Here is a 27,168-nt window from a genome sequence, read left to right on the forward strand (position 1 = left end):
ATTCTGACGTTGGATTTGTGTTTCAGCTTTTTTAACATTAGGGTATGTTTTTCCATTGTTTTATTTAATCTGCATTTTCATGCTTAGGTTTAGTTTTTGTCCATTGAGCTATGGCGCCAATCCGTGCTCAGCATTTCTCATGAATCCATCTTATCCCCACCGTTGGCTATCACACGCCCTGGTGTTTGCTCTGGGAGTTACAGTAAATACCAGTCACAAATTAGAGACCGCTTCACATGCCCAACAAGGCATTTTCCATTGCTCCCCCTTCTCATTAATGTCACTGAACATTTTAACTTTATGTATATTATAATTTGCTATTACTTTTGCTTTTAATGATTAGGAAATATTTAAATGACACAAGAATATGTTTTATCCTTCTTCTCTTACAGGAGAAGCTAGGAATGTGAATTTTTTTTTTTTTTTTTTTGAGCTGTAAGAATCTGAAAGCTACCAGATGATGGTGGTGCATGCCTTTAATCCTAGCATCCAGAAGGCAGAGGCAGGCAGATCTCTTGAGTTCAAGGTTATCCTGATCTACAGAGTGAGTTCCAGGACAGCCAGGGCTGCACAGAGAAACCTGGTGTTGAAAAACCCTAACAAACAAACAAGAAACCTAAACAAAAAAAACAAATCTCAAAAATACTCTAAATATATCAACAACCTAATCTTCAGACCTGAAACCATAAAAGGCTGAAGGGAAAACAGGAATAGCCTTTATTAATACCTGGGCAGTGTAGTCTTAGTCCCGACACCATAAGATCAACAACTAAAATTGAAGTCTATAAATTAGACTTCATATAAAGAATTATCAAGAATGTACAAAGACAGCTTATATAGTGTAAAAAATATTTTCAAAGTATTTATGAAGTATTTTCAAAGTACATATGAAGAACTGTAATTCAACAAGAAACAAACAAACTAACTCGGAAATTACTGTTTAGTAGTATATTTTGGGAGGATTGGTCTTGTTTCCAGTGAAGCTTAGCAGTGAATGTGGAAAAGAACCATTTTTGACAGGCTTACCGTGTGACTTTATGTCCAGGGATATAAAGAAGACACGCTTGTCTTGTGTTTTGTGGTCATTCAGAGCTGTAGCCCCCTTTGTCTTTTATAGCAGTGTTTTTGGAGATGTCTATCCACTAGATGTTTGGACAGGCAAGCTGCTGAGAACTGGAGCTGTGAGGGCTGGGGCTGCCTGGGAAGGTGGAGGGACTCCGTGTGGCGGCTTGTGAGACTGCTGCATTCACCCTTGCTCTTCCCTTGTCAGGATTATGAAGAAGCTGTGCTCCAGCTGCTGGAAGGAGCCGCCTGGGAAGAAGCTCTGAGGCTGGTAAGAGAAGTTCTTGAGCAGCTTCTCCTGTGCTGGGTGCTGAGGGAGGTAAAGGCGTGGGTCAGTTGGAATTCCTTGTCTTCTGAGTAAGTGAAGTTAAATAGAAAGTGCCCAGGTTCCCAGTCCTGAGGATAAGTGGTATCTGTGAAGCCTCTTAAAACCTGTTCTTTAGGGGCTGGAGAGGCGGCTCAGAGGTTAAGAGCATTGCCTGCTCTTCCAAAGGTCCTGAGTTCAATTCCCAGCGACCACATGGTGGCTCACAACCATCTGTAATGGGGTCTGGTGCCCTCTTCTGGCCTGCAGGCATACACACAGACAGAATATTGTATACATAATAAATAAATATTTAATAAAAACAAAAAAAACCTGTTCTTTAGCTGGGTGGTGGTGGCGCACACCTTTAATCCCAGCACTTGGGAGGCAAAGGCAGGTGGATCTCTGTATTTGAGGCTAGCCTGGTCTACTAGGTGAGTTCCAGGGTAGCCAGGGCCATACAGAAAAAAACCTGTCTTTAGTAATGTTTGAAATTGGGCCTTCATATGCAACACACTGCTGTTTCTTTTTTAAAATGAATTGAATTTTCCTGGGATAATATCCTGATCCCTTCTAGTACTGGTCTCTTGTAACATGAGGGCCTGCTTGTTGGGGTTTCTGTCTTGCCTGGTTCCCACAGCTGGTAAGCCCCAAAGAAAATCACACAGAGGTCTCCATAAGTTATAAACTGATTGGCCCATTAGTTCAGGCTTCTTATTAGCTCTTATAACTTATATTAGCCCACTATTCTTATCTGTGTTAGCCACATAGCTCAGTATCTTTTTCAGCAAGGCTGGTCACATTCTGCTTCTTTGGTGTCTGGACAGGACTGCAGAAAGAGCTTCCTTCTTCCCAGAATACTCCTGTTCTCATTGCCCTGCCTCTACTTGCTGCCTGGCTACTGGCCAATCAGCGTTTCTTTAAAACATAATTGACAGAATACAGAATTGTCCCACACCAGTCTCTGTCTTAATTCTCGTTAGGTGGACATGTTCCTGCCCTAAAATACTGCATTTTTCCCCTCTTAGGTATACAAGTATGACAGAGAGGATATTATAGAAACCAGCGTAAAGCCTTCCATTTTAGAAGGTAAGGATTATATCTAGGTGATGTTTTCTTTTCGAATTATGGAAAAGGTAGAAGAAATACAGGGCTCTCTCTGTTACTACATTTTAATATGTTCTGCTGACTCCATCATAGTTTTTAAGACTAAATTAAGGTGTTAAGTGATGACATTGAAGAGGTTTGAATGTTGAAAGCTGTGATGTCTTCCTATCCCTTGCTGGAGCAGACTTTGGCCTCAGGAGCCAGCCTCTACGTAGAGGCTGCTGGCTTCGAGGCAGGTCACTTGGTAGTGGTGGTGGCTGCGGGGAATCTTTGTGCTTGTAATAGTTAATAAACTTGGATATGCACTATATTATATAGTAGTGTTTTATCAGTGGTCACTTCCCTGTATTTTATCCCTGTATTATTATTTATTAGTAAGAGACAGGTGCCTACCTGCAATTTAGTTTCAGATTCTACAAAAGTTCCAGGTGTATGTGTGAACACATATTTATAGAGAAACAGGAAGCAAAAAATAGGGTAAAATGTTCTTATGGGCAAATCTAGATGAAGGATGGTGTGTTCTTTGGACTGGTACAAGTTCTCAAGTAGGCTTGAAATTTTTAGATAAGCTAAGCTTTTTTTAAATAAAGTATGTGGCTCTAGAGAACAGAAGAACTAAGTAATAGCTGTAGAATGCTCGGGTCTCTGGGGAAGAGCGTCAGCTTTACCTACAGGTCTTAGAGAGCACCCCTGGTGAGTGGTGTTTGTGTGCACTCACAGTCTTCCCCCCGCTCTTCTGACTAGAGCTTGTGGGTGCTTTGGTGCTGTTGGCTGCAGTCCTCCCAAACTGAGGATAAAAAGCATTCTCCTTGACCCTGCCGTAATCTAGGCAGTTCTTTTCCAATGGGAATTTGGGAATGCATGAGCCTGATTTCTATGCCCTTAGAGAGTCTAGTTTATTTGTATTTTCTTTTATTCTGCTAGTGCTGTTTTTCCACTAGACAGTAATTTCAGAGATCATTAGAAGCATTTGTTTCATGCCCACACCATTTCCATGGGTTCCCTTCATCCTGCCTATGTTAGCAACTCCCTGCATACTCTCTTTGTTTGCTTCTTTCTCTTTGGGTTAGATATCAACCAAGTCTTCACTGATAGGATTTTGTAAGTTTAGTGGTTGAGCGTGTTCTGGGATGGTATTGTGAGGGGGTCTCTATAGGTATCAAAACAAACAGTGATCCTCGAAGAGGTGAGAATGGAAACTCAGTTCAGATTGATTTCGGGGAGTCTCATGCCAGGTGGTTTATTGCCAGTATATTTAAACACAGTATAATTTGGGGGAAAGTTTCCTGGTATACAATCCCCAGTACCCAAGGAAACATAATTATATCAAAATTCTACTTGGGGTGCATGTCATTTCTTCCAAGAAGATAGGTTCTAGAAATGGGCTTCCTGTAGTAGCTTAAGGGCCTAAAGAAGGCTCCGGGCTGGTCTTGGTCATACAGATAGTGTAGAAATCATTTGGTCTATTAGCCACCTCTAGTCCTGGTTGTGGGAGCTTGGGGAGCCTCTGGCTCTACAGGTAATGTAAAGGTCATGTAGATTGCTATCCACCTCGGGTCCTGATTGTGGAAGCTTGATACAGCCTGGCCCAGCAGGTAACACAGATCACCAGGCTATTGATCACCTCCAATTCCCAGCTTTCTGGATGGAAGAACAGGTTTTATATCTTTTCCACTGCAAAGACAATTCTGCATGCTCAGTGTTCCTAGTTTCCCTGGAAGTCTCTGAGTACAAGGACCTTCATGCTTCCAACAGGACTGATGAACTCTGAGATCTGGTATCTCCAGCTCATTAATGGAATAAAAAAAATCTTGGTGGTTAGTCCTACATACATCTTTCGTTGCTGTTGAATTTTTAACCCTTTATCACATCTCCTTCAGTTACGTTTTATCTCTTTGCTTAAAAATCATGCTCAAGGTATTTTTCTTTCTGTATCCTCAGCCCAGAAAAATTTCATGGCCTTTCTGGACTCTCAGACAGCCATATTCATTCGCCATAAAGACCGTTTTCTGGTGGTTCGAGAGCTCAAGAGCCAAGGACCACAGATGCATGTGGGTGAGTGCCTCTGAGAAGTCTGTGGTGGTGTGGGAGGTGGGGGGCACCCATGCACCTTGTCTATGCTGTGTGTCTGTTGTCAGTTTTCTGAGACAAGCACTTTATAAAGAGAAAGGGATTGTTTGGGCACATAGCTTTGGAGATAGGAGAATATGGCACCAAAAAGCATGTGTTGACATTTGGGGAAGGTATTGTGACAGAAAACCAGGTTGGCAAGTGTAAGAGGCACATGTGTAAGAAGATAAGGGGTGGCTGCAGCCTCGCCGTACAGTCCCACAAGAACCAGATCTCAGTACTGTGAGAGCATCATTGACTCCTTGCTTTCGCCACTGTCTTGTACTGCGCACGAGTTGCTGAGTAGGGACAGACTACTCCTGTTGTCTTATTGCTGTGTTGTAGCTGCCTGGAACTCCGTGTTGGAGAAGTGCTTAGGGGCCAGGGCCAGGCAGATATCAGAAAATCTCTACCAAGTAGTCCCACTTTTCCCCATCCAACCAGAGCAGTGATATCTTCAGTGTTTCACAAAATAAATTTCCTAGTTCCTCCCCACCTAGTCCCCAGAAAGGAAAAGAATGTGGGAACTCCCAGATTTATAGTAAGTATAATTACCGTATTTAATGTTACCTTATTCATTATGATATCAACTTTGAACTGCCCTCCCCTTCTGCAGTGTGTGTTGACTGAGTGTGCAGTCATTTCATGTCTGTATCTGGTTTGTCTTTTCTAGATAACGAGATGGTGGCCCCTGGTCCGGAGTCGGACTTTTTCTCGGAGAGTGGCAGTGAGATGAGTGGCAGATACTCCCAGAGTAACTCGCGGATATCTGCGTACGTACGAGATCTGGTCAGCGTGTTTACCATGCCCAAACAGAATCTACAAGACAGTGCAGGAGAGTGGGAGAATGTCTCTCAGGGCCAGGGAGACTGTGTGAGGACTTTCCAGCACATCTTTGAAATGAGGCTGTTCTCACTCTAGCATTCACATTGATGTTTTCTTCCCTCCATTGTTTTGGTGTGTTATCAGAACCTCATTTTTACCTTGCCCTTTAGTTTTTAAGACAGGGTCTCACTGTGTAGCCCTGGCTGGCCTGGTACCTGCTATGTAGACCATGCTGGCCTCTAACTCACAGAGATCCACCTGCTTTTCCTCCTGAGTACTGGAACCAAAGGCGTGTGCCATCTTCCCCTCATCTTACCTTGCATTTTAATCCGAACTCAAGGGAGAAACAGAGCTCTTTAGCTTTCCTTATTTGCCTCTTCTTAGACCCCACTAGGTTTGGTGTGGTTTTAGCCCCTCTTTACTAACATCTCCCCAGATAGGAACGCTGTCTCTAGACACTCTGGTTTCTTAGAAAGTGGTGGCCAACAGGCACGGGAGAGCTTCCTTTTCAACATCTCTCATTTCTGACAGGAGGTCATCTAAAAACCGGCGCAAGGCAGAGCGGAAGAAGTACAGCCTCAAAGAAGGGAGTCCTCTAGAGGACCTGGCACTTTTGGAGGCCCTGAGTGAAGTGGTACAAAGCATTGACAAGATGAAAGGTCTGGTCTTAGTGCTCACCATGCAATACTACAGACAGTCACACTTAAAACACAGTTATGATGCAGTGTGGGGCAAAATGCCTGTCACCAAGCCTGACAGTCTGATGTCCATCCTGGGACCCACATAATAGAAAGAAAGGACCCCCTCCCTGAATGTTGCTCTCTGATCTCCACTGAGACACAAACAAAATCAGGTGTTTAAGAAGCAACAACAAAAAACAACACTGATGGTGTTTTCCAGTTTGAACAGTAGTTCTGTAACCCGTGGGCCTCGACCCCTGTGGGAGTCAAACCACCCTTTCGTAGGGGTTGCATAGCTGATATTTATGTTACATAACAGTAGCAAAATTACAATTGTGAAGTAATAATGAAAATAATTTTATGGCTGGGGGTCAGCACAGCATGAGGAGCTGTATTAGAGGGTTGCAGCGTTAAGAAGGTTGAGAACCACTGAGTTAGAGGGAAGAAGCAAGCGGTCAGTGGGAAGCTGAGTCAGTACTTGCCAGCCCCTGAAGGAGAAGCCTTCTTGTGAGGATACAGTGCTTAAGCCAGGAGCAGGGACTGCACTCGTTCACTGAGTTTCCCTTTCCTTCCCATGTGCTGAATTACGCCAGCATTTGGGAAGAAGAAAGTGGAAGAATGCTTCTCTAGGGTGGTGCCAGCACTGTGAGCCTGGGGAAGAAGTCCCTGTGTGGCTCTAGCAGTGGAGCTGGGATGCAGCTCACACTTTCACGTTCCTCTCTCCAGACGAAGTGCACAGTATGTTAAGGGCGCTCTTTGTCCTGGCGTTTGAACAGCAAGCACAGGAACTGCAGAAGGCCTATGAGAATACTCTGAAGCTCATGGAGAGGGCACTTCCGGAAATCTGGACTCTTGACTGCCAACAGAGTTCACTCACATCGGTAAGTTTCCTCAGCCACCACCTGCGGTCTCTGCCTTCTCTCTGTAGCCCCCAAGAGTCTAGAGTTAACTACCTTAGCCTCGCGCTTACCTTAGCAGTCGGCTTGCCTGTTTCCTGCTAAGGTGAAGTAGGTTGTTGTTTTTCCTTTTCAGATTGAGCAGCTGTCTTAGGGATGATTGGAAATCCTCAGTGACCGTGGAGGAGGGAAGAGGGAGGGAAGCTAGGGTTAGATCCTAGATCTGAAGCCCCAGAGCGGGGTGGGGGAGTTTTGTGCCCCATGAGTGTTCCCGTGTATTATCTATCTGCTGGCTGCTTGAGCTCTCAAGTCTACTGTGGAGAGTTTTGATTAGGTTTAAAAAAGCTGGTGTATCAATCAGAGTTCAGTAAGGAAAACAAAATCCACGCCTGTTATTTTCCCATGGAGAATTTAATTCCTGGTTGATTAAATAAGCATTGAGGGGCTGAAAGGGTAAAAGAGGAGCACGGGAGGGCAAAAGAGGAGCACGGGAGGGCAAAAGAGGAGCACCGGAGGGCAAAAGAGGAGCACCAGAGGGCAAAAGAGGAGCACCAGAGGGCAAAAGAGGAGCACAGGAGGCTGAGAGGAACAGCAGCTAGAGAAGTAGCGTCTACCCCTGCGGAAAGAAGAAAAGAAAGAGCTTGGGGGATGGTGACAGGTCTGGAGAGGGTGCGGCTTAGTGAGACTTGAGAGTTGAGGGAGGTGGCCCCATGAGGCTGGTTTTAAGTGCCCAGAGAGAAGTAGGAACTGGAATGAATAGCCCTTAAAAGCAAGCATGTTGCGTTTCCTTCCAGCTATGCCCTCTCCTCTAGTCCCCTTTTTGGGGGCGCGTAACAGGACATCAGCTGATGGAGAAAACTGTGGTTCATGCCACGTCCTGGCTTCACTGGCTGTGGATAGAAGGGTGGATTTGGTGCTTAGCAAAAGGAGGTTGTGATCATTTTACTGACTAGACATGTGTCGGATTCTAGGTTTCGATTTCCTAGGTTAGTGGGGAAACTTCCATGGGTGTTTTACCAGAATGTTTGGAAGACTTGATAAGAGGGTGGATATTTGTACAGACCACTTTACATGCCACAGCAAGGAAAGCAGCTAAAAATCTACATGCCACAAATGCTTGAATTAACTATAATGGATGTTGCCTAGAAATACGATTATCTTCCATACTGCAGTGTTTTGAAGTCATCAGTTTCGAATGCCTCTCCACTTCTCTTCAGATCACAGTAGCTTCTATGATCGCAGCTCTGTGAATATTGTAGGGAAAGTGCGCATATGTTTTGTTTGGCACCATGAGTCACTTGTAAGTGCTCTTGAGCTCGTGGTATTACAGCTGACCGTGTTCTGGCAGGGACACATGCAAAGACCAATGAGAGCAAACAGAGGCTCACTGCCAGCATGGACCCCAGTGAGATCTGTGTAGAGTTGGTGTTCCACCCGTATGACACGTATGTGTATTTCTTTTAATATAAAAATTACTATTTCCAGCCAGGTGGTGGTGGTGCACGCCTTTAATCCCATCACTTGGGAGGCAGAGGCAGGAGGATCTCTGTGAGTTCGAGGCCAGCCTGGTCTACAAGAGCTAGTGCCAGGACAGGCTCCAAAGCTACAGAGAAACCCTGTCTCAAAAACAAAACAAAACAAAAAAATCCTATTTCCTACAGTGCTTTGAGTAGAATGGATCCTTTCTGTGTTCCATAAACTTGGATTTTCCTCTCCCCATGGGCTAGGGTCTACTAACTTGGAAAAAGCCAGACTGGCTTGTTGTGGAGTCCCCTCCTCCTCTGCTGCCCATTTCTGGGAGTCAGGAGGCTTAGTGGTCTGAGCTGAGAGAGAGCACAGAAGCTGGCCTGTCTCTATTAGAACTGAGAAAGATAGCAGACCTGGTTGCTGCTAGTGGAGACTGTGAGTCTGTCACCATCCGAAGATCATCTCAGCTGACATAACTTGTTTTCTGCTTAGGTCCTAGGTCCGAGTTCCACTGTGAATAGCATCACTGCCTCTTACCAGCAACAGCAGCAGCAACAGCAGCAGCAGCAGCCGCAGCAGCCGCAGCCACCATCTGTCCCTGTTCTCGGTCAGTGACTTCTCTCCACATTGTCTTCGTGCTGCGTAGGGCTGGGTGTCGGTGTTGGAGAGATCAGCTGTTTAAGGGATCCCTCTCAGTCTGAAACCACATTTTCTTTGTATTTAAAATTTTTATTCATTTTATATTCCAAACACAGTTCCCCCTCTTTCCCCTCCTCCTGCTCCCCCTCCCTCAATCTACTCTCCATAATCTGCACAACTGTTGCCCACATGTGTAGGGTCTAGTTTGGTCTTCTATAGGCTCCCCAGCTGTCAGTCTAGAGTCTGTTAGCTTCCGAGAGCTTGAACAAGAGGGAACTGAGACCACATTTTACGTGGCTCTAGTATTTCTAATGTTGGTGGCTTGGAGGGAAGGACACAACATGACTTAAGTTTGTTTGCTTGTATTTTTGAAGACAAGTTCTAACTATGTGTTTCTGGCTAGCCTGGAACTTACTCTGCAGACCAAACTGGCCTTGAACTCAGAGATCCACCTGTCACCTGAGTTCTGGGATTTAAGATGTGTACCACCACTCCTGGCACAATGTGACATTTTATTTATTTATTTTTAAATTAACTCTTGAGCAGCCTGTGCCCAGTTTAGGACATGTATTACCGTCCTGTCTCTATCATCTCTCCCCATCTCGTAATGCCTGTTTCAATCTGAATTAAAACCTTTTCTTACCAGGCAGTGGTGGCACTTGCCTTTAATCCTAACACTCAGAAGGCAGAGGCAGGCAAATCTCTATGAGTTTGAGGCTAGCCTGGTCTACAGAGTGAGTTCCAGGACAGCCAGGGCTGCACAGAGAAACCCTGTCTTGAAAAAAACAAAACAAAAAACAAAAAAACTTTTCTTAACCAACTCCAGCTTTGCTTTAAAAAAAAAAAATTCACAATGACAGCTGCATGCCCGTGTGTCCATCCATGCATGTATGCACATCACAGTTGCAGCATGAGCCTAAGAGCCCACACCTACTCAAGTGGGAGACCTCTGAGTTGGGATTCTGGCTCTTACGAGACAGATATTTGTATCACCTTACAACTGATGTTAGAATTTGAAGACACACTTTACATGCTTCTGCCTATAAAGTCTGTAACATGTGAGGGTTCCTCGTCTGAGTTTATGATGTCAGTGTCCTGTGGCTCCAAAGTTGGTTGGTATTTAATTACATTCTTGTCACTGTGACAGGATTACCCCTGTCAGGGAGAGCATGTTGGTAGGAGCAGCTTGCTGCTATGGTGGCAGGATTGTGTGGCAGCTGATTGTAGCATGACACCAACCAGGAACCAGAGAGGTCAGTTTCAAGCCAGAAGCATAGCTCCTAAACCCCATTCAATTCAGCTCCTGTGTCTGCCAGCTCTACCTATGTCTAAAAGGTCCTGCAACTTCCCAAAGCACTGCCACAGCTTGGATTCATTTGTTTAAATGCCTGGGTTATGTGTAGGGGAGGCGGCTTTAAAATGCAAATCCTAACAGGTAGAAAGGGGAAAAGTTGTAATTCAAAAGTAGTCAGCAAAAAACCACTCAGAAAATTAGTTCCACTCGAATAGTCCCATTGCCCTTCCCAGCTAACAGTGGTGTGCATATACTCACATTAGTGGAGGCATTGGCGATGCCTGTTTGTCAGTATCTGTGCTTGCCATGCTTGGTGCTGTACAGCAGCACAGACGATTGATTGTAGGTCTTGCAGAAATACAGGATCTCATGACATAGCCTGAAGTGGGAAAGCTCTAAACTTGAAACTGGCTGTTACAGTTCTGATCGCTTCTGAAGAGGATCTGACTGGTAAATAGTCATCAAAGTATTCTTACTAAAATGAATTCTTTTTGCCCCATGAAAGTCAAACATGGAAATGTAAAACATGTCCTCTTTTGCTGTCAGTCAGCCCAGGTTGTCATTCTGGGCTGATTTGATATTTTATACTTATTCTTGGTTAACTCTAGAATCAAATATAGTTGCAATTATGTAATGTTTTTAAAAGACAATAGATTCTTCTGTAACTTTTTTAAAGATAAAATCTCATTCAAGCTTTAACCATGAAATTATGGACCTGCTTAACCTTGTTTTGGTATTGATATTCTTTTATATCCCAAACTAGTGGGCTCTGTTTATATAGTTTGACTTGTGGGGAGGTGGTTGTTTTTTATTTCTGGAAAATGATAGGCATGGTAACATAGGTAATTAGAAACTGTATGGGTCAGTAGGATAGGAAAATCTAGATTGCAAAGTATATTGAAGAAAATTAAAATTTGGTTCAGGCATGGTGACACAGCCTTGTAATTTGGCAGTTTGTAGTTAATCTATGTGTGTATAAGCATGTGTTTGTATAAAATGCAAAATCATGGTTTAAAAATTCTCTTAAAGATTTTTTCGCATTGTTAAATTTTTAAAATAATTTTAATAGTGCATATGTAGATATATTGCTAAAAATTTAATTATTAGCAAATAATAATTAAACAGTTTTATATACTTTTTATTTCTTGGTTGGTTGGTTGGTTTTTCAAGACAGGGTTTCTTTGTGTAACCTTGTCTGTCCCCAGAACTCACTTTGTAGATCAGGCTGGCCTCAAACTCCCAGAGATCCTCTGCCTCATAAGTGCTGGGATTAAAGGCACGAATCATCCCCACTTGGATCCATATATATATATTTTTTTTTTCTTGTCTGTGCTTCATATATATGATTCCTAGTCAGATTAGAGACTCCTAAAGTCTAAAGGAAAAAATCCAGAATTCCCACCTGAAACTACTCCCTACTTTACTTTTTAAAGTCAGTTTTGCTGACCATCTGTTCATAGAATTCTGTTACTTTCTGTCATTCACTTGACTTACTGTTACTGTTTAAGAATACGTTTTATTCTTAAAATTGAGAAAATTTTCACATATGGTAAAATGTAGATCTAGTTTGCAATTTGACAGTTTTTTGAAAATGTACACTTCCGGTCTGGAGAGATGGCTTTTGGTGGTTAAGAACATTTTCGTTCTTGCGGAGGACCAAGGTTGGTTCACCTGTAGTGGCTTACAGCCATCCAAACAGTCCCCTGGGATTTCAGTGTCCTTTCTGGTCTCCAAGGGCACTGTGTGTGCGTGTGTGTGTGTGTGTGTGTGTGTGTGTGTGTGTGTGTGTGTGTGTATACACATATGGTGTAGATACGTGTGTGTGCGTGAACATAAACATACATAAAACACATCTAAAAATTAGAAAGTAAGCAGAAACCAGTACTACCTCTCCCTGTTCAAATACTGAATCACCTAATGGCACATGTGCAGCCTGACGCCCTTCCTCTTCTCTGGGCAGGGCCTCCAGGCTGTGTTTGCTTTGACACTACACAGTCGAGGGTAGCAAGCTCATTATCACTTCCCTTCCATTCTTGCTTTCAGATGCTGGGATCTGTGTACCGCCAAAGATTGACCTGAGAGGCCTGTGGAAGCTGAGCCTGCTGGACTGACTGACCTGTGAAGAAGGCATCACTAGGAAGACCGTTTGCCCCCTCACTCCTCATTGTGCTTCTAGTTCTTGCTCCTCAGAGGCCTGTCTGTTGAGAACTGAGATATGGGATGGTCTGCCTTTGCCCTGCCTACAGCTGCTGTGAACACCAGACTTAGCACTAAGCAGTCTGGTTCTTTAAGTACTGCCAGAACTTTGTTTCAGCCAACATATTACAGTTTGTTTTTTTAAATGCTATTTTTAGCTGGGCATGGTGGGGCATGCCTATAATCCCAGCAACGCAAAAAGCTGAGGCAGAAAGGCAAGTTCAAGACCAGTGTGGGATACAGCAAGACCTTATCTCAGAACAGCCCAAGCTGCTGTTGTATTTAGTGCTCTTTGAGAACATGGCTTCTAAAGCAAAAAATCATGGACTTGATTTTCATGCACAGATCCAGGCCTAGTTTCTGTTGTAACCGTGGTAACGCTCATCATTGATTTGATCCTTAGTTCCTGTGTAGATAGGGAGTGATGTTTCATTCTACCTCGTAAAAACAAACAAACAAAAAAAACAAAAAAAAAAAGTGAAGCTCCATTTCTGTGTTGTTTTGCATTGCTAACATTGTGTATTGTATAAAAACAGGCTGTTACTGCTGCCAACATTCAGTCAGATGTGATTGTGTAGCTGGCATCTTCCCACCCGACTCAAAGCAGAATAAAAAGTTAAATGTGTTTGGGGACTGGAGAGTTGACTCAGCACTTAAGAACAATTATTGCGCTTGCAGAGGACCTGGGTCTGATCCCAGCACCCACATGGCAGTTCACAGCTGTTCACTTCAGTTCCAAGGAATCTAATGCCCTCTTCTGACCTCAGTGGGCACCAGGCAAGCACGTAGTACACAAACATATATACATACAAAATAAATCTTAAAAATTTTTTTCTTAATTAAATGTGCCATTCAGTCAGGCTATGTGCTACCAGCTTTAATTGGTCTATAAGCCTCCTTGTGGTGTGAATGAAATGGACCCCATGGGCTCTTCGGGAGAGGCATATCAGGGGTTATGGCCTTGTTCGACTAGGTGTGGCCTTGGAGGGAGCGTGTCTCTGGGGACAAGCTTTGTGGTTTCAGATGCTTAAGCCAGGCCCAGCGTCTCACTGTCTGCCGATCTGGATATAGAACTCCCAGCTACCTCTCTAGTACCATCTCTGCCTGCGTGCCACCTTGCTTCCTGTCATGATCATGTTTCCCACCGTGGTGACAATGGTCTGAACCTCTGAACTTTAAGTCAGTCCCAATTAAATGCTTTTCTTTATCAGGGTAGCTGTGGTTCTGGTGTCTCTTCCCAGCAATAGAAACCCTAACTGTGAGGCGACCCTCCTCTACCTGCACTGTAACAGGGACTGCTTTATCGCCAGTATATGCTCTGCTAGAGTCATCAATGGTCAGGTGGGATGGATTGGAATTCGCTTACACAGGTCCTGCACTTCAGTATTGGGTAGACAGACAGCAGGCATAATATGGTAGCAGGGATGGAGGTTACTCTTTGTCTCCAGGCCCTGCCTCCTTTGCTGAGTGATTTTTGTCAGTGTCTAGGCAGACTAGTTTACTTTCTGTAAGGTGTTTAACTTTAACTGACCTGTTTCATCCAAAGGCTTGGAAGAATAAGTCTCTCTCTCTCTCTCTCTCTCTCTCTCTCTCTCTCTCTCTCTCTCTCTCTTGTCAAGTCTAGAAATAGGTCAATTTATTTTAATTCGAGGCTTTTTAAAAATTCTGACAGTTTCATACTCACTAGATAGTTGTCTTAAGAGACATCGTAACCATGGCAACTCTTACAAATCGAAGGGGGCTTGCTTACAGTTTCAGAGGTTCAGTCCATTATCATCATGTGCAGGCAGGCGTGGTGCTGGAGCTGAGAATCCTACATCTTGACACAGAGACCACAGAACATCGGCTGACACACTGGGCAGTATCCTAAGCATAAGAGACCTCAGCGCCTGCTCCCACAGTAACACACTTCCTCCAACAAGGCCACACCTCCTAATAGTGCCACTCCCTTTTTGGGCCATTTTCTTTCAAACCACACCAATAGTAGTACATAATTCATCCCTGTTGTAACAAACTTGCGAAGTTTTCCCCAGCTAACTGTTAAATTTAGATGATGTTGGAAGTACTAAACTTACATGTTTTTGTGTGGAGCCTGTCTTTATCTACTGGGACAGGTGGATCCGGTGAGAGCATTGAAAATGCTTTGTGAAAGAATGTGGTTCTATCAGCTTTCCATTGACATTTTAGTGTTTAGGCCTGGAGCTTCCTGGAGTTGAGCAAATGGCTCTTGGAGCCTCTGTATGGTAGAGATGCCTGTTCTCCAGATGCTCAGGGTGCAAGTGTGACTAAGAATCCCAGTAAGACGTGAAGGCTCTTGTTTAAGAGCTAAAAGTCACAATTGTAGCTATTGGGAGCACTGCCTGGGGACCAGATCCTGACACATGTATCTGCTTTCCATCAGCTGTGAGAAAGCCACCGGGCAATATAGGGAAACTGATTGGGGTGGCTGGGGTCTCCAGCCTCATTCCAGACCTGCGTTCAACACCACCACCACTGGTGTTGCCGCAGCAGCTGCTGCAGCCACATCTTAGGGACAATGGTAGTCGTGGGCTCCAGGTGGCTCATTCCCTCTCCCACATTAAATGTTTGTCCAACCAACAGAAACACACAGACACATAGTAAAGACAACCATGGGTGGCTACCACACATTCATACACCTGAATGGACCAGGGGAGTCCAGTGATGTCTCGCATGGATTCCAGACACTGGGCCCGCATCTGCAGCTGTCCTAACCAGACTTACCTCTGGAGGTGACAGACCAGGTGACTTTCAATTTTGTTCCCTTTTGGGATATACGTCTCATTTCTCTAAGGTATTAGGCAGCAATTAATCAGAGGGGGGTACTGGGACCCTGGAACTCCCTTGGCTACCACACTCCTTGCTCAAGGGGCTCTGAGACCCCCGGTGGGTCAAAGTCTGTTCTCTGGGAATCTCGCTGGGGTCTCCAGACATGTGAGGTATCCACTTGTAAGTGGATTCAAGCCAGAAAGTCTATTAGCTGGCAACTGTGCTGGGTGTTTGAGACACGAGTGTAGTCCTGAGTCTTTTAAAAAAAAAAAAAAAAAGTGAGCTTTTTTAAAAAATTTACTTACTTTTTATATACCAATCCTACTCGTCCCCCCTCCTTCCCCCCTCCTCTCCGCACTCTACCCTTCATCCACTCCTCAGAGAAGGTAAGGCCTCTCCTGGGAAGTCAACTAAGTCTGTCCCATCATCTCAAGGCCCCTCCCACTCCCCCGTGCCTAGGCTGAGCAAGGTATCTCTCCATAGAGAATGGTCTCTACCAAGTCAGTTCATGCATTAGAGTTAGATCCTGGACAGGATGCTCTTTTAAGCACAAAACTACATCCTGTGTTGATGCAGCTCAGCAAGGACAGCCAGAAGGGGACTACAGAAGCCAAAACAAGTTAGTACAGTTAGGGACTTTGCCAGAACTATGGACTTTTATGGATTAGGTCTTTGTTCTGGTTTTGGCAGGTGTTGTTGCCTGTGTAGTGGGTTTCGAGACCTGAATGGTATTTCTATTGTAGCGTCCATCCGTAGTGCTAAGGGAATGATACAAGTCTTCAGCGGCCAGTAACCCTGGTGGCTTACTATGAACCAGTTTTGAGACATACTGGTGAGTAAAAAAGAGGTACAGTTAAGACAGGGTAGTTAAAACAAGGTAGCAAGGTAGATTACCAGCATATTCTAAGTCTAAGTTTGCTGTCAGGTGGGAAATACGGTACTGTTTTTGTGGGAGACTGAACTTATTCAGCATTCTGTGGGGGATTGTGGATGAGGATCCCCTTGTATCCTTTAACATCATTTACTCTTAACCGTTTTTTCTTTTTTATCACATTTTTCCTTAAGCATGTTTTAACAACAAAGTAGTTCCTACAGTGGGAGGTATAATGTTAGAACAAGTTTCTTCCAAGAGAAACGGAGCAGACAGCATGGTGCGTGTCTGACTCTCATAGCCCCGCTCCACTACCAGGTGTTTGTATCATTTAAGGCAAAGGACACATCTGTGTGGCTCTTACTCCGTCAGGAAATAGGCGTGCTGTGAAGGGAAGGGGACACGAGGGGTCTTTAATGCTACAGGAGTGAACATGCCAGCTCACACACCATATGTAGAAAGGTGTTCCCTCACGTAGTATAGCTGACACACTGTCACCACAGTGGCCATGCCGCCATCAGTTCAGAAGCACCTTCTGTAGAGAAAGAAAGGCCCATGCTCCTCGTACTCAAAGCGGTGAACCCACAGTGGTTGGAAACCCTGGAGCGAGGCCAGGATAGAGCCACCAGTCCACACTGCGGTGTCTCTCTCAGGCAGAACTTTGACCTGTGGGGTGTCATTGGGGCACATGCTGCTCAGTTCCTTCTGCAGGCGGTTAGGGAACCCCTTGAGCATAGTGCTGCCCCCACAGAGCAGGATGTTCCCCATGAGGTCTCGCTTGAGTGCGATGTCACACTTGTTAAGGCAGGACACCGTCTGGGTGTGGAGGCCCAGCTGCATGGATTTGATCAGCGATGGCTTGAAGAACATCTCCGAGCAGAGAAACCTCTCCTGGCCCAGACGGATCTCTTTTCCATCAGGCAGAGTATATTGGATCTCATGTTCACTGGGAGGAACTTTCTTCTCTTCGAAGGGGTCCAGGGCCATGAAGCAGCATCTTGTCTTGATGTCCTCCACAATACTGGTCTGGTCCTCTGTGAAGTGTTTTCCAAAGTTGTTCATCAAGCTCATCAGGTAGGCTGTCTGGTCAGATCCTGCATAGTCTAGCCGCCCCGTGATGCTAGGCAGAGGATAACCCTCATAGATGGGTACCACATAGGACACGCCGTGGCCCACCTCCACCACCAGCCCAGACGTGCGTCCGTACGAATACATGGACAGGCGGGACTGGTAGGCGATGTGCATTGCAGGTGTGTTGAAGGTCTCAAACAACATCTCAGCATACTTCTCTCTGTTGGTGTGAGGGCTCAGGGGTGGGTCCGAGACCAGGACTGCATGCTCCTCCGGGGCGATCTTCATCTCTTGTCGGAAGAGGTATTCCCAGATGTCCTGTACTGTGTCCCAGTCCACGATGATGCCATGACGCAGGGGGTTGACCAGCTTAAGATGTATGTCTGGGTTAAGGAGCTCATGCCCCACGAAGGTCTCTTTGCGATTATCCCCAGTCTTGGCTGTCTCCATGTAGGGCTTGCCCACTGTTGTTGAGATCTTATGAGTGGGCTTTGGCAGGCCAGCAAAGCCACATTTACAGAAGCCGGTGCCGAGATCCACGACCACTGCTTTGGTCACCTCTAACTTGGACCTGTCCTTGGGCGCGGTTGACTTCTCAGGGTCTTCTGTCTCGGCACTCTCTCGACGGACCCATACTGCCCTCTTTGCTGGGCCATCCTTTAGGGAGGCAGTCTGGAGGACCTGTGTCTGTATGGAGGCCTGGTTGCCAGCTTTCTTGACAGGCCCATCCCCCATGTCTGCTGCCTCTGGAGCCCACACGCTGTCCAGAGACATACTGCTCTCAGAAAGCTCCTGATCCTGCTGGGTACAAGGCCTGAAAGGCTCAAATCAGAGGACGGCTTAAGAATCTGCCCAACAGTGACATCACTGATTGTGACATAATCCAGCGACCAGAGACTGTCTAGACACTGGAGACCTTGTTTGGGTACATTAGAGATATTATCTTTTGTAGTAACTTGGTTAATTCTTTCAGTTCATTTGTTGAGTGCCTGTAACATGCCATGAAGAAGCAGCGACAGAGTCCTGCCCTCATCTGGTCCATATTCGAGTTGGTGTGTGCTGTGGGGAAAGACACAAAATGTCTGTTGAACAACAACAAAAAAAAATAAAATAAAATTTAGAGAAAAATCAGAGGACAGTGAGGGTGGCTGTGCTGATGTGGTTCAGGCAAAGGCTCCCTGAGCTGACAGCAGTTGTGTAAGGAGCTGAAGGAAGTGACCAAGTGATAGAAGTGCAATTGGTGCAGGGGACTAAGTCATATGGCTGGGGAGTTAGTGAAGGGGCCAGCAGGGTACTGGATCCAGCCTGTGGCGGTATATGAATTTACTCATTCACTTATGGATTGCCCGGGTCATTAAAAAGAAAACAACAACAACAAAAACAACAACAACAACAAAACCAGTTGAATCAGCATCACAAAGACTGGGCCAAAAGCTGAGGGGAAATAAATGTGACTGTCCCCTTACAGAAGTTTGCTGACCTCCCCTGAGAACCAAGGGGAAGAGTCTGGAAATCTAGAGCGTGGGTGGGAGAAGGGAGGCTGGTGGTAGTGGAGGACCAACCAATCCTATCAGGCCATGGGCCGTTGCAGGGACTTGTGGGTGAGCAGGGCTAGAACAGACTAGACAAATTTGAAAAATGGACACCATCTGAGCTCTTCCCAGGAGCTACTGCTGCTGCAATGATCGGAAAGCCCTTCTGCCTAATTTGGGGGTCTAAGGTAGATAATTTTACGAAGAAGTAGTTTTGAACATAGACTTGCACTCCTTTATCAGGGTCACAGCGTGTGTATCGAAATATGACCCTACTGAGTCCCCCAGTGGGAACATTAAGGCTCGAGTACACAGCTTCCCCAAGGATATCCAGTAGGAGTACACAGCCCCCGCCCCCAACACCTACCACATACATGCCTTGACACCTAGCATGCATTTCTGAGGCTGCTTGGCCATCTGTCTCCTCAGCTGGACATACCGATTCCTACCCACCACGGCGCTGAGGTCGTTAGGAGACCCGGTTAGTTGGTGTTGGGTGAACTTTGGTTGAAGTATTATCCCTCTTAAAAACTGATTGCTCTTGGATTCTGAACCTCTACGCCAAGTGAAGAACCCAGGATCTAACCTTATGCATGCCTCATCTTTGACCTTACCCTCGGCTCTATCCTAGATGTGAGACAGTCACTCTGGTGATGGGGTCCTTCCTTCGTGGAGGTGGTGGCAGGTCCTCTTGGTCTCAGGGGTGAGAAGAAAAGTACAAAGTGCTGCTAGCTTTACTAGAGAATGCACCTGTGCTTGTGGAATGAAAGAGAAGGCCAGGTACAGGCCTTGAGCTTTGTGTCTAAAACAGAAGCAGTGTTCAAGGTCTCTAGGAGACCTGGTTAATTGGTGTTAGATGGACGTCTATCACTCTCAAAAACTGCTCCTGAATTCTGAATCTCCGTGCAGCTCTGCCTAGCCCCTAAGATTCTGCAAAGTAACACAGGAAGAACCGGGTACTGTGCCTGGTTTTCTCTATGGGCCCAAATTATCAGGGCCAAGGAGCAGAGGAGCAAAGAAATAAATGGACCATCACTGAATGGCCAGACATGGAGATGTGAGAGGGAGCGGAGAGATTCTAGAGCTGCTGGTCATTAGCTCTGTCCTGGAGCAAACCAGTTAGGAAGGTGTGTGGAGGGTGAAAAGAGCAAGCTCCCCCCATCTAAATGGACCATCCCTGGTGACATCACAACGCTAAGTGGTTGCTGAGGCACGGTTGGAGGTGGACTCTCATTTCTTCCCAGGAGCTCTAGGGTGTGGATGTAAGAAGGTGAGGAAGGGAGGCAGATGGCGACAAAGAACAACCCTAGCCCTAAGCCCATGGGCACAGCCCAGGGCGACCCTGGAGAGGCAGGAACACTGCCAGTCCCTGAGGCTGGCATCCGGGACACAGGGTCCACTCAACTGAAGATGAAGCCCAAGCAAATACGCAAGATCAAGGCGCTGGTCATTGACCTGGGCTCCCAGTACTGTAAGTGTGGCTACGCGGGAGAGCAGAGGCCCACCTACTTCATCTCCTCTACGGTGGGCAAGCGCAGCGCCGAGATGGCAGCAGACGCTGGAGACACCTTCAAGGAGACATACGTGGGCCATGAGCTGCTCAACATGGAGGCATCTCTGAAGCTGGTTAACCCACTGAAGCACGGCGTCGTGGTGGACTGGGATTGTATCCAGAACATCTGGGAGTACATCTTCCACACCGCCATGAAGATTCTTCCGGAAGAGCACGCGGTGCTGGTGTCCGACCCTCCGCTCAGCCCCATCAGCAACCGGGAAAAGTACGCGGAGCTCATGTTTGAGACCTTCCGCATCCCAGCCATGCACGTGACCTCCCAGGCGCTTTTGTCCATCTACTCATACGGCAAGACCTCCGGGCTGGTGGTCGAGAGCGGGCACGGTGTGTCGCATGTGGTACCCATCTCCGAGGGGGACCTGCTGCCGGGCCTGCCCTGCCGTGCAGACTATGCCGGCTGCGACCTCACCAACTACCTCATGCAGCTGCTCAATGAGGCAGGTCACCAGTTCTCGGATGACCACCTGCACATCGTCGAACACATCAAGAAGAAGTGCTGCTACGCCGCGCTGCTGCCAGAGGAGGAGATGAGCCTGAGCCCCGAGGAGCTGCGCGTAGACTACGAGCTCCCGGACGGCAAGGTCATCACCATCGGCCAGGAGCGCTTCCGCTGCTCCGAGATGCTCTTCAAGCCCTCCCTGGTGGGCTGCACCCAGCCGGGCCTCCCGGAGCTCACGGCTGACTGCCTGGGCCGCTGTCAGAATACTGGCTTCAAGGAGGAGATGGCTGCTAACGTGCTGCTGTGCGGTGGCTGTACCATGCTGGACGGCTTCCCTGAGCGTTTCCAGAGGGAGCTGAGTCTCCTCTGCCCCGGGGACAGCCCCAATGTAACCGCTGCTCCCGAGAGGAAGACGTCAGTGTGGACCGGCGGCTCCATCCTGGCCTCGTTGCAGGCCTTCCAGCAGCTTTGGGTCAGCAAGGAAGAGTTTGAGGAGCGCGGCTGCGCAGCCATCTACAGCAAATGCTAAGGGGCGGGCCCCACCGGCAAGAGCTGGAGAGCAGAGCCCCACCCCTTGGGAGGGCGACTCTTTACCTTTACAGAATTTCACATTAAAGTTTAACCTATAACGGTCGTGTCTGGTCTGGAGTTCTTGATCGAATCCGATAGCGGGTGGGGACAGGTTGAGTTTAAACTGCCCTCTTCTTGAGTGTCCGTAAGTGGGTCAGTACAGTCGTCAAAAGGGAGACGAGACAAGATGGATGCCGGACTGTCTTAAAACTGCTGTGGCAATGTTTCTTTCCAGAAAGGAAGGCACATTCACACGTTAGCAACTCCACATAAGCGCAAATACACATGAATACACAAATACAGATGATAAAATTATAAAAGTGAGTAAATTATAAGATAGAAAGATATGACATGCAAACTTTAAAAACTCACTGGATGGACTCAGACCCTTGGTAGAGGGCAAAGTCGTGAACTTGAGGACAGATCAATGTAATTTCACTAATAGACATGGATATAGAGAAAATTTCCCTTTTAAATGAATGGAGGCAGGGTGGGGAGAAAGGTCATCAGGTAAGATGCTTGATGTCAAGTCTGACAACCCACGTTGAAGCCTCTGGACCTATAATGTGGACGGAGAGAATCAACTCCTGAAAGCTTCCCTTGGACCTCACATACCCCACCCACTTTGCCATGTGTGTGCGCATTGCACACACACCACAAAGATATGGAAATAAATGGGAAGTAAAAAATAGAGTCCTATGGAATAGTACCAAGAAATTAACATTCTGGCCATCAAAATTACAACGAAAAAAGAGAAAAGGAGACAGCTTAGTTCAGCTAAGGAAGCTGTAGTGGGGGCTAAAAGGCAGGGCAGCGGATCACATGGCTGATACTACACACACATACACACACACTGCCTTGCAGCCCACTCTCTTCCTCTCTCCAGATTCCTGTGAATTTCTTTCTTCAGCAGCATCAAAGAAGTCCAAAAGGGAAAAGCAAACAATCCAAATTACAGGCTAGCCAAGGAGACCCATTTCTGTGTAAACGTTACCAGTCTGCAGGGAAACAAACACTGCGGAAACATGGGAGGCTTTGGTTTGGATCTGAGATAGGCAAGCCGGCCATGCTTATAAATAGCCTCTCAGCCGCCAAGTGGAGCCTCTTCTCTGTGCCTGAGAGGACGGGGGCTGGGAGTGGAGCCTCTTCTCTGTGCCTGAGGGGACGGGGAGGGGGGGCAGAAAGCCATCCATGCAGGTCCGCTCCATACTCATTAACTTCAGACAAAGCAGACGACAACAAATGATACGACCAGCGGAGATGGGTCATCTACAAAAGGTTGGCCCTGGGAGGGATTTATAGGGCCCTAGAAAGTGATAGTGGTGACATTTCAAGTGGTGTCTCTGCGGGCACTTGATGACTGTCGCAATAGGAGTCTGCTGAGTGTCCCCTTTACAGAAAGACGCTATCAGACAACAGCATGTCTGGGCCGTCTTCTGGGGACTTGGGAGACGAAAATGGTTGGGCCGAGAGGGGTCCCGTGGAGTTCGCAATCTCCCTGTCCTGGAATATTCGAGATGCCTCTTAAAAGGCAGCTCTTGCAGCGTTCCACCCCAAGTCCAATGTGGAATCAGGGAGGACCTGGGACTCAGAATTCAACGTCATTCAAAAGGTTCTCAGATGCCTGCCTGCTGATGTCGCCCCCGTCCCCACTTGTCAAGTTACTTACTGAACACATTGCCTAAGTTCTGTGGAATCCTTTCAAGGTTTGCAAGTCAAGAGAGTCAAATATTGGCAGTTTTACATGATTCAACTTAGTATATTTAGCTTTTGTTTTTAAATTACGGCAGAGGTCTAGAAAATGAGTTATTGCGATCTTTGACTGGATGTGCTCCGGGTAAAGAGTACCCCGGGTGTGAACATTAACCGACAAGTGACCTAGGCCAGAGGTCTCCACGACGGTACGTTTAGAAAACCTTTCAGTGGAAACTTCAGAATTTTTTTAGAGGAAACTGCTGCGGCTGCTGGCCAGAAGAGGGAGTCAGGTCCTGCAGAGCCAGTAACAGTTTGAGAGCTGGAACAAGATTCCAGACCTTTGCCAGGGTGGCAGGCTGACCCGTCTCTCTGGTCCCCACTTGAGAATTCTCAGACATGATTTATGAGGATGCAAGTTCTTTAGAGGTTGTCCTTGTTCTTTTTGTTTTTAGTCCGATGTTCCCCACCCTCGCTCTCGGCAAACCCTGTAGAAGAGGCTTTTCCCTAGACTGGGAAAAGGATGTTGTTGTCTTGAAATGGAGTCTCTATGTGTAGCCTTGGCTGGCTTGAAACACGTTATGTAGACCAGGCTGGCCTTAAACTCATAGGCATCCGCCTGCCTTCACCTCCTGAGTGCTGGGATTAGAGGCACGTGCCACCAGTACTGTTTAAGGCGGCGGCGGTAAGCCTTTTCTAAAATGAGGCACTTTGTTCGCTGCTTGTTTAACGGAGCGTCTGAGACTGGGAAATTGGTAAAGTAACAAGAGCATAGCATGAACATTTGCTTGTTTCTGGTGAGGGCCTAGGGCTGTGTTAAACACGGTGGAGAACTGATAGCCAGTGGGATCATGGTGGAGAGACGGTGTGAGGGGCTGGGGCGTGCTTAGCGTTTAACAACCTACTCCTTTGGTAATTAACCCACTCTTTAAAGAAGTACATTAATCCTCCTTACCCAATACTACCCCCACTGAAGACCAGTTTTCCAATATTAAGTTTGGAGGACACCAAAGAGTACAACAGCCATCAATCAACCAATGAGGAAAAAAACTTCTATGGGGAATCACAGGTGTAGCACACGGGTGAATTAGGCTTCGAACTTGAAAACAACCTGGTACTACTATAAAAGACTATAAACCAAGCTGCATTTTGGTCCTTAATTAGGGTTCTCACTTAACCTTAAGGCCAGTCGCATGATCCTGGTCAGATAAGTGACCCCCAGCTATCTGCAGCTCTAAAATAAGGAGGCTGTTGCAGAAGCGTTTGAGGTCCTGCTTCCGAGGAAGGTTTAGGAGACCCTCGGAACTGCGCATGCCCACAGCCACAGGAAAGTCTCAGTGAGCGGTTACTGTGAGGAAACTCTAGGCTGGAGGTTACTCCAGAGACACATTTCAGCATCTCAGATCATAGAAGATTCACAGAGGCAGAGCCTCCAAGCCTGATCCAGCCGTCCACACACTCGACTATCCGAGGGCACTCGTTCTAAACGGGAGAATTACTGGATGAAGCGAAGCTGGCATAGCTACCCTGTGTGCCAGCAGGTGCCAGCACAGCCTAAGCTTCAGAAGGACGGGCTGGGCTGATTCTCACATCCGTCCATCTCTCTGCGTGAGTCATGAAAGCCCAGACTTCCTTTCCTTTCATCCTGAGAGTGATTTCTGTCTCCCACAGCTTTTTTTTTTTTTTTCTTGCTTGTGACTCTGAGCCTGGGAAGAGCTCATGGTTTTACTGTCAAGGCTCAAAGAGGAATGACCTTCTGCTTAGGAGACCTGGCCAAAAATTGCTATCAGTGACTACATTTACCGAGTGCTTTGCAGTTTGCGGAGTGTGCCCTTATCCAGCAGCTCGCTGGATAGCTGATAACTGCTCATCCCCGGCAAAGTAGCGTGACGTGAAGGGATGGACAAGGAGTCCATAGGTCACTTTCAAATTCCCACCTCTGCTTAGACAACTTGTCTTTGACAAGTGATGTGCCAACTCTACATATCACAGATTTAAGTTGCAAATGCTCACAATCTAGAGATGGAGCTAACTGTTTGTGTTTCGTTTTCTTTTCCCTGTGCGCTAAATCAGACCCAGAGGTTTCTGCCTATTAGCCAGGTTCCCTAACACCGAGCCACATCCCCAGCCTCATGCTGTCATTCCTATTGTGCTTTTCCCAGCAAGTGACTTCAGCTGTTCCTAACAGCAGATCAAATCTCGCTCTCTTCCCATTTGCCCTCCCGTCTTCCCTCAGAGCTCCTGTCTTCACTCTCTCTGTGGCTGATATCCTCTACAGAGCCTGTACCTCCAGGGCTTTCATTTTCCTGTCCCTTGAAGCTGTCCCCAGCCTTTTTTTAAAATTATTTATTTTTATTTAATGTACGTTGGTATTTTGCCATGGGTGTCGGGTCCCCTGGAACTGGAATTATAGACAGTTGTGAGCTGCCATTTATTGCTGGGAAGTGAATCTGGGTCCTCTGGAAGGGCAATTGGCCCTCTCTCTAGCCCCTGTCGCAGGCCTTTCGAATACACTCCGTCTTGAAGATCCACCACTTCCTAAGTCCTAGTAATTCTCCACCATCTTTTCAGCTGACTTACGCTTGCTTTTCCCCCACACTCCTGGTTCACTTTCTTCACACTTTGGTTGCAGGGGTTTTGTGGACCGAGATGGTATCTTTCCCTCTAGGTTTTCTCGTTAGACTGCATGTTCCCTGATGGGAGAGACCCTGCATGTCTATGAGGTACCACACACATGTGTGGGGTACCGTGTTAGTGCTAGTCTGGGGGAATGCGTGCATGTTGTAGAAGCTGTAAGTGCAGCTGAAATCATCATAGGCAAGCATTTATTCACGGATCTTAGAGACTGTAGAGAGCCCAGGTTCCCACGCCCACCCCCCACGTCCTCTGGGAACTCCCCAAGCTGCCCGTAAGTAAGGCCACCAAACAGGACTGGGTGATCTTTTAGACAAAGCTGGACACAAAAAGACAAAAGCTGTTCACAGGAAAGCACCAGACTTTGCATTGACAGTCCAGTAGAGACTGCCAGTGGCGTGGAGCAGCCAGTGTGCAGAGGGCTGCTCTGAGTGTATCAGAAAAGATGAAATCACAGCACGACCGCCTTTGATGTGCTGTCTGTTTTGTCTTACCAAATAAAAGGGAAACTCTGGCTTCAGGCTGATTTTTCAATGGCAAAAATAGACTAAATTCCAACCCTTAAATTATCAAGAGTGCCTCCTACTTGACAGGCAGCTAAGCAGAGAGCAGAAACCACCAAGTTAGTAATTAAATGAGCTTAAGGCAAATTAACAGAGACAGACATTCTTGTCTGGCAGCCACAGTCACAACAGAGGGCCTGGGAGCCCTGGGTCCTGCTCTGGTGCCTGTGTGCATCGGGCTTGAATCCTGGTATATGACAATTGCTGCCCTAGCCATCCACCCCCCATCCATCCTCTTGGAAAGACCCCGAGAGGTAGAAGCCTGGCCCCGATCAAAGATGGGGAAGAATCTGAAGGAGTCAGGATGAGGCTGGGGGCCTGGGTCCTCTCCTCTTCAGAGTCTGCTTCTAGATTTTGTAAGGGACCTAGGAAGAATTTCCGAGGTGATTAGTGCTGATTGGTGCTTAGGGGCCCTTCTAAGTATTTTGCCATAAATGATAATCCATTCACCACCCAAATATTGAATGTCCTCAACAGTGGTCAAAGCAAAGTCCTCAGAGAGCCACATGCTGGCGGTGGAAGGCAGATATAAAAAGTTAATAAATACACAGTTCTCTGGGTGAATGGTGTCATGGGCGTAACTCCCGGAAGCAGGAACATGGAGTAACTAGGGGGTCATGGAGGAGAGGAAACTGGAGTTACTATGCATGTGTCTACTACACATGTGTGGACACTTACACACGTGTCCACATGCATGTGGAAGAGAGCATCCATGTTGGATACTTTCCTCAATCAGTCTCCATTGACACTGAAGCTCACTGACTTGGCTAGACTGGCTGGCCAGTCAGCGCCGGGGATCCTTCTGTGATCTGCCTCCTCGGTGATGTCTACAGGCAGACACAGCCACACCTGGCTTT

At 46.7% G+C, this 27,168-nt stretch overlaps 3 protein-coding genes across 3 annotated transcripts in view; 2 read left to right on the forward strand and 1 right to left on the reverse strand.

Annotated features, from left to right (window-relative positions):
• Positions 1-13,224, forward strand: part of Elp1 (elongator acetyltransferase complex subunit 1) — a 58,426-nt gene extending 45,202 nt beyond the window's left edge. Inside the window, exons 30-37 of the mRNA XM_057790493.1 lie at positions 1,271-1,333; positions 2,395-2,455; positions 4,415-4,528; positions 5,256-5,355; positions 5,939-6,066; positions 6,814-6,968; positions 8,943-9,057; positions 12,427-13,224. Of these exons, the coding sequence (XP_057646476.1) occupies positions 1,271-1,333; positions 2,395-2,455; positions 4,415-4,528; positions 5,256-5,355; positions 5,939-6,066; positions 6,814-6,968; positions 8,943-9,057; positions 12,427-12,494 (804 nt within the window). The 3' untranslated portion in view covers positions 12,495-13,224. The remainder of the gene's footprint in view (positions 1-1,270; positions 1,334-2,394; positions 2,456-4,414; positions 4,529-5,255; positions 5,356-5,938; positions 6,067-6,813; positions 6,969-8,942; positions 9,058-12,426) is intronic.
• A 3,535-nt stretch (positions 13,225-16,759) lies between these two features.
• Actl7a (actin like 7A) lies at positions 16,760-18,082 on the reverse strand. The gene has a single exon (XM_057791130.1). The coding sequence runs from the start codon at positions 18,080-18,082 to the stop codon at positions 16,760-16,762; it is 1,323 nt and encodes a 440-aa protein (XP_057647113.1).
• A 2,045-nt stretch (positions 18,083-20,127) lies between these two features.
• Actl7b (actin like 7B) lies at positions 20,128-21,381 on the forward strand. Its single transcript, XM_057791129.1, has one exon. It carries the CDS (start codon positions 20,128-20,130, stop codon positions 21,379-21,381), a length of 1,254 nt encoding a protein of 417 aa, XP_057647112.1.
• Positions 21,382-27,168: the final 5,787 nt, after the last annotated feature.

Source organism: Chionomys nivalis, chromosome 16 (genome assembly GCF_950005125.1).
Source record: "Chionomys nivalis chromosome 16, mChiNiv1.1, whole genome shotgun sequence".
Classification (NCBI taxonomy): Eukaryota; Metazoa; Chordata; class Mammalia; order Rodentia; family Cricetidae; genus Chionomys; species Chionomys nivalis.

What these genes read in the sequence shown, in the direction of transcription:
- Actl7a (XM_057791130.1), bottom strand. Translation starts at nt 18,082, where the DNA reads ATGTCTCTGGACAGCGTGTGGGCTCCAGAGGCAGCAGACATGGGGGAT.
- Actl7b (XM_057791129.1), top strand. Translation starts at nt 20,128, where the DNA reads ATGGCGACAAAGAACAACCCTAGCCCTAAGCCCATGGGCACAGCCCAG.